We start from the raw sequence: 7,576 nt of genomic DNA, 5'->3' as shown, positions 1-7,576 counted from the left end.
CAAAATTCAGGAGGTTCAGAGAACGCCCCTCAAAATCAATAAGAATAGGCCCACACCCCATCACCTAATAGTAAAATTTACGAGTCTCAGTGACAGAGAAAATCCTGAAAGCAGCCCGAGAAAAGAAGTCTGTCACATACAATGGTAAAAATATTAGATTGGCAGCTGACTTATCCACAGAGACCTGGCAGGCCAGAAAGAGCTGGCATGATATTTTCAGAGCACTGAATGACAAAAACATGCAGCCAAGAATACTATATCCAGCTAGGCTATCATTGAAAATAGAAGGAGAGATTAAAAGCTTCCAGGACAAAGAAAAACTGACAGAAATTTGCAAACACCAAACCAGCTCTACAGGAAATATTGAAAGGGGTCCTCTAAGCAAAGAGAGAGCCTACAAGTGGTAGATCAGAAAGGAACAGAGACCATAAACAGTATCTGTGGAGAGCCATCCAGCAGATGCAGGGAGTCACGTAGACGGGAGTGCCTGAAGATTGAGGAACTGAGAATGATTGGTTTAGGAGGATGTGGGTGCGCTCGTGGCTGACGCACACAGCACCAGGAGCCAAGAGATAAACGCATGATCACCGCTAGAGAACAATAGAGTCCTGTATGGTTACATAAGGGTCCACAAGGACACTGCGTGCACAGCGTTATGATTGGCCAAATAGGGGGGCGAGAACGGGTGAACTTCGTGGATAAATACTGCTGTAAGTGCTTGGTGCGGCGCGGCCGCCATTAGCATTAGTACATTAGCATTAGTAATAAAAGAAGCTTGCCACTCACCTCGTCTGCGGGTCGTTCTTGCGGGCCGAGAGCGACATCTGGTGCCGGCACCCGGGATCCCTATCTCCAGACGCAGAACGAGGATCGAGGCAAGAGCAACGATAAGGTAAAGAGTGCACCTATTTCTGTCTATTGACAGGGAAGTTCCTTGAAGACGATAAGACGTTAGGGTGTTTGTGAAGTTCTTCAGGGATGATAAGAAGTTCCCCGTAGACGATAAGACATTAAGTGGCTAGTGAAGTTCTACGGGGACAATAAGGTTTAACAGGGAAGCTCTCGTAGACGATAAGACGTTAAGTGGCTAGTGAAGTTCTACGGAGACAATAAGGAAAGTTTCCTCGGAATGGGGAACAATTTTGCTGTTTTTATTAGCTAACTTTTGATTCAGTTCTTTCATCAAACGCTCATAATCAGCTATTTCCATATTCATCAGTGTGATTTGCTGGGCATTCTTTCTAACCAGTTCTAATTCTTGCATGGTTTTCTGAAGCATCTTGTTATGCCGTTCTAGGAGAGTATCATGTTCAGATTGTAGTGTTTAAAGTTCAGAAACATCAATCTGTAAGTTATTTTGGGTGTCCTGTAATTTGATTTTTAGTTGATCTGAATGGGGAACGATCTTGCTCGCTTGGAGGACTCCTTAAAAGATGTCCTCAAGACGAACGGTACCCCCTTAAAGGCAAAAACAGCGAGGGCCTTTTTGAAAGAAGTAGAAGAGATTGCCCCCTGGTTTATAGAAGAAGGGCTCCTAAATGTGCCACAATGGGAAAACCTGGGTGAGGACTTAAAACGCTGCCCCTCTACATCCCCGGGGACTCTAGCTGTGTGGTCCTTGGTGAAGGTATGTTTGCAATCCCCCCGAGGGCCCTTGCAGCGAGCTGTACGACAGGGGGGCAAAGTCCTTGAGCAAATGAAGGAAGAGTCCCGTAAGGGCTCCTCCCGAGATTCTGAATCCGAAAGCGAAAGCTCAGAAGGGATGTCCGAACGCGAGTTACAGGAGCTAGGAAAGATAGAGGCAATTAACAAGAAAAGGGAATCTCCCGGTCTCCAGACAGACTTGGAGACCGTGAGGCAGCAACTTGAGGAAAAGAAGGTGGAATTGCAAAAGGCATTAGGAGAATTAAGAGTGCAGGGAGAAGTAATGGCACAGCTGAAGACAGGGGCGGAAGCCGCAGTTGTGGCGCAGTCGAAATTAAAAACGGAAGTTACACCGCTTCCGCATTCTAACCCCATGGCGCCACCCCATGAGTGGCCCCCGCCTTATAGGCCCAGCTGCGCCAAGACGTGCTATTGTTCGGGCTGTACCGCGGAAAATTGGAGAGAGGTCCTTGGCCCGGGAAAAGGCTTTTTTCCAGTGTTAGAAGATCAGAATCAGCAGAGGTACCACCAGCCACTAGATTTCAAATTGGTAAAGCAGCTTAAGGAGGCAGTCAGCGCCTATGGACCCCAGGCAGCTTTCACTGTCTCCCTTGTGGAGTCGCTGGGAACACTTTACCTCACTCCTGAGGATTGGGCCAACCTGGCCAGAGCGGTTTTAAGATCACGTAAGCTCTCGATTTGAAACAAATGTTACTTAAGCACATAAGTTACTCACCAATGCCCGTCTGTGTTAGAGCTCCCTTTCTCTTCATAGTTTTTAATGCTTCTACTATTAACAAGTCATCTAGTCTCTCTTGTGAGTCCCAGAATTGTCTGCTATCAGAATGTTGGAATGCCACGGTGGGAGACTCGGCAGTAATAGCCAAGATACCGACGTATATCCCGATGCCAGTACAGGTGAACCCCGACAACCTGCCGGTGCTGCTTCGACATAAACGAGACTTTGACTGCAGCAACACTCAACAATGTCACTGGGAGGGTAGCTGAAGCCCTTGCAACACAAAATCAGATTAATGGACTGTTAGGTGTATACAAAACCCACGCGGACATTGTCCTTGTTTTCTCACTTCCCTTCCCTGACGCACGCATGGTATGTTGTAGGAACAATTATAGGAGTGCTAGTGGTAATTGTTCTTTTCAGGTGCCTCTTGCCTTATACTCGCAGAAGTTTATAAGTTAAGAGCCATCATACGTAACCATCAGCTAATCAACCGCGGTGGGCTCAGAATGTCACCTTGAACGCCACCCAAGTATCCAAGTATCTCTTGGCTCCGTCGGCGATTTGGTTAGTATGTTATGACAATCAGTCTCATTCCTCAAAAACTGGGCAGGCATAGGAGCCCTGATTATGTTGATGATTCTGGCTCAAGTGCTCCTACTAAGATGCATCTGTAGAGTTGTGCGACGGCAGCAACGGCAGCAACAAGTTTTGGTTCAAGCTATGATGGCTCTGGAGGCTGGCACCTCCCCCCCCCAAATATGGCTTAGTATGATGGGTCGGTAGTCAAAGACGGGTAAGACTGATCCCTCACCATAGAAACCTAAGACAGGGGCTCCTCGGCCCGGGGGAGTACCCGATGACAGGTAAGCATGTGTGCTGAGGATTGGCAACCTAAGACAGGCACGATCCCTGCCATATAAACAATAAAAAAGGGGGAGCTGTGGAGAGCCATCCAGCAGATGCAGGGAGTCACGTAGACGGGAGTGCCTGAAGATTGAGGAACTGAGAATGATTGGTTTAGGAGGATGTGGGTGCGCTCGTGGCTGACGCACACAGCACCAGGAGCCAAGAGATAAACGCATGATCACCGCTAGAGAACAATAGAGTCCTGTATGGTTACATAAGGGTCCACAAGGACAATGCGTGCACAGCGTTATGATTGGCCAAATAGGGGGGCAAAACGGGTGAACTTCGTGGATAAATACTGCTGTAAGTGCTCGGTGCGGCGCGGCCGCCATTAGCATTAGTACATTAGCATTAGTAATAAAAGAAGCTTGCCACTCACCTCGTCTGCGGGTCGTTCTTGCGGGCCGAGAGCGACAAGTATCAGTCACCTTAAAGGCAATACAATGGCACTAAATTCATATCTCTCCATAGTTACCCTGAATGTTAATGGGCTAAATGCCCCAATCAAAAGACACAGGGTATCAGAATGGATTAAAAAAAAACGAAACCCATCTATATGTTGCCTCCAAGAAACTCATTTTAACCACGAAGACACCTCCAGATTTAAAGTAAGGGGGTGGAAAAGTATTTACCATGCTAATGGACATCACAAGAAAGCAGGAGTGGCAATCCTTATATCAGATCAATTAGATTTTAAGCCAAAGACTATAATAAGAGATGAGGAAGGACACTATATCATACTCAAAGGGTCTGTCCAACAAGAAGATTTAACAATTTTAAATATTTATGCCCCCAACGAGGGAGCAGCCAACTATATAAACCAATTAATAACAAAATCAAAGAAACACATCAACAATAATACAATAAGAGTAGGGGACTTTAACACTCCCCTCACTGAAATGGACAGGTCATCCAAGCAAAAGATCAGCAAGGAAATAAAGGCCTTAAATGACACACTGGACCAGATGGACATCACAGATATATTCAGAACATTTCATCCCAAAGCAACAGAACACACATTCTTCTCTAGTGCACATGGAATATTCTCCAGAATAGATCACATCCTGGGTCCTAAATCAGGACTCAACTGGTATCAAAAGATTTGGATCATTCCCTGCATATTTTCAGACCACAATGATCTAAAGCTAGAACTCAACCACAAGAGAAAGTTTGGAATGAACCCAAATACATGGAGACAAAACAGCATCCTTCTAAAGAATGAATGGGTCAACCGGGAAATTGAAGAACAATTGAAAAAATCATGGAGACAAATGATAATGAAAATACAACGGTTCAAAATCTGTGGGACACAACAAAGGCAGTCCTGAGAGAAAAATATAGCGGTACAAGACTTCCTCAAAACAAGAAAGGTCTCAGGTACACAACCTAACCCTACACCTGAAGGAGCTGTAGAAAGAACAAGAAAGAAACCCTAAGCCCAGCAGGAGAAGAGAAATCATAAAGATCAGAGAAGAAATCAATGAAATAGAAACCAAAAAACAATAGAAAAAATCAACGAAACTAGGAGCTGGTTCATTGAAAGAATTAATAAAATTGATAAACCTCTGGTCCGATATATCAAAACTAAAAGAGAAAGGACCCAAATAAATAAAATCATGAATGAAAGAGGAGAGATCACAACTAACACCAAAGAAATACAAACTATTACAAGAACATACTATGAGCAACTCTACGCCAACAAATTTGACAATCTGGAAGAAATGGATGCATTCCTAGAAACATATAAACTACAACAACTGAACCAGGAAGAAATAGAAAGCCTGAAAAGACCCATAACCAGTAAGGAGATAGAAACAGTCATTAAAAATCTCCAAACAAACAAAAGCCCAGGGCCAGACGGCTTCCCGGGGGAATTCTACTAAACATTTAAAGAAGAACTAATTCCTATTCTCCTGAAACTGTTCCAAAAAATAGAAATGGAAGGAAAAATTCCAAACTCATTTTATGAGGCCAGCATCACCTTGATCCCAAAACCAGACAAGGATCCCACCAAAAAAGAGAGCTATAGACCCATATCCTTGATGAACACAGATGCGAAAATACTCAACAAAATACTAGCCAATAGGATTCAACAGGACATTAAAAAGATTATTCACCATGACCAAGTGGGATTTATTCCAGGGCTGCAAGGTTGGTTCAACATCCGCAAATCAGTCAATGTGATACAACACATCAATAAAAGAAAGAACAAGAACCATAGGATACTCTCAATAGATGCTGAAAAAGCATTTGACAAAGTACAGCATCCCTTCCTGATCAAAACTCTTCAAAGTGTAGGGATAGAGGGCACATACCTCAATATCATCAAAGCCATCTATGAAAAACCCACCGCAAATATCATTCTCAATGGAGAAAAACTGAAAGCTTTTCCGCTAAGGTGAGGAACACGGCAGGGATGTCCATTATCACCACTGCTATTCAACATAGTACTAGAGGTCCTAGTCTCAGCAATCAGACAACAAAAGGAAATTAAATCGGCAAAGAAGAAGTCAAATTATCACTCTTCGCAGATGATATGACACTATAAGTGGAAAACCCAAAAGACTCCACTCCAAAACTGCTAGAACTTGTACAGGAATTCAGTAAAGTGTCAGGATATAAAATCAGTGCACAGAAATCAGTTGCATTTCTCTATACCAACAGCAAGACAGAAGAAAGAGAAATTAAGGAGTCAATCCCATTTACAATTGCAACCAAAATCATAAGATACCTAGGAATACACCTAACCAAAGAGGCACAGAATCTATACTCAGAAAACTATAAAGTACTCATGAAAGAAATTGAGGAAGACACAAAGAAATGGAAAAATGTTTTATGCCCCTGGATTGGGAGAATAAATATTGTGACAATGTCTATGCTACCTAAAGCAATCTACACATTTAATGCAATTCCTATCAAAGTACCATCCATCTTTTTCAAAGAAATGGAACAAATAATTCTAAAATTTATATGGACCCAGAAAAGACCTCGAATAGCCAAAGGGATATTGAAAAAGAAAGCCGAAGTTGGTGGCATCACAATTCCGGACTTCAAGCTCTATTACAAAGCTGTCATCATCAAGACAGCATGGTACTGGCACAAAAACAGACACATAGATCAAAGGAACAGAATAGAGAGCCCAGAAATAGACCCTCAACTCTATGGTCAACTAATCTTCGACAAAGCAGGAAAGAATGTCCAATGAAAAAAAGGCTGCCTCTTCAGTAAATGGTGTTGGGAAAATTGGACAGCCACATGCAGAAAAATGAAATTGGACCATTTCCTTACACCACACACAAAAATAGACTCAAAATGGATGAAGGACCTCAATGTGCGAAAGGAATCCATCACAATCCTTGAGGAGAACACAGGCAGCAACCTCTTCGACTTCAGCCGCAGCAACATCTTCCTAGGAACATCGCCAAAGACAAGGGAAGCAAGGGCAAAAATGAACTATTGGGATTTCATCAAGATCAAAAGCTTTTGCACAGCAAAGGAAACAGTTAACAAAATCAAAAGACAACTGACAGAATGGGAGAAGATATTTGCAAACAACATATCAGATAAAGGACTAGTGTCCAGAATCTATAAAGAACTTAGCAAACTCAACACCCAAAGAACAAATAATCCAATCAAGAAATGGGCAGAGGACATGAACAGACATTTCTGCAAAGAAGACATCCAGATGGTGAACAGACACATGAAAAAGTGCTCCATATCACTCGGCATCAGGGAAATACAAATCAAAACCACAATGAGATATCACCTCACACCAGTCGGAATGGATAAAATCAACAAGTCAGGAAATGACAGATGCTGGCGAGGATGCGGAGAAAGGGGAAACCTCTTACACTGTTGGTGGGAATGCAAGCTGGTGCAGCCACTCTGGAAAACAGCATGGAGATTTCTCAAAATGTTGAAAATAGAACTGCCCCATGACCTAGCAATTGCACTACTGGGTATTTACCCTAAAGATACAAACGTAGTGATCCGAAGGGGCAGGTGCACCCGAATGTTTATAGCAGCTATATCCACAATAGCCAAACTATGGAAAGAACCTAGATGTCCATCAACAGATGAACGGATCAAGAAGAAGTGGTATATATACACAATGGAATACTATGCAGCCATCAAAAGAAATGAAATCTTTCCATTTGTGACAACATGGATGGAACTAGAGCGTATCATGCTTAGCGAAATAAGTCAAGCAGAGAAAAACAACTGTCATATGATCTCCCTGATATGAGGAAGTGGTGATGCAACATGGGGGCTTAAGTGGGTAGA

The 7,576-nt window shown here is 43.1% G+C and overlaps 1 protein-coding gene across 1 annotated transcript; it reads left to right on the top strand.

Moving 5' to 3' along the window:
- The first annotated feature begins 449 nt into the window (after window positions 1-449).
- LOC131821899 (uncharacterized) lies at window positions 450-2,539 on the top strand. The gene is made up of 2 exons (XM_059158244.1): window positions 450-1,045; window positions 1,115-2,539. The coding sequence occupies exon 2, from the start codon at window positions 1,394-1,396 to the stop codon at window positions 2,345-2,347; it is 954 nt and encodes a 317-aa protein (XP_059014227.1). The 5' UTR covers window positions 450-1,045; window positions 1,115-1,393; the 3' UTR covers window positions 2,348-2,539.
- Window positions 2,540-7,576: the final 5,037 nt, after the last annotated feature.

Source organism: Mustela lutreola, chromosome X, assembly GCF_030435805.1.
Source record: "Mustela lutreola isolate mMusLut2 chromosome X, mMusLut2.pri, whole genome shotgun sequence".
Classification (NCBI taxonomy): Eukaryota; Metazoa; Chordata; class Mammalia; order Carnivora; family Mustelidae; genus Mustela; species Mustela lutreola.
This window is presented reverse-complemented; position numbering and strand designations above follow the sequence as displayed.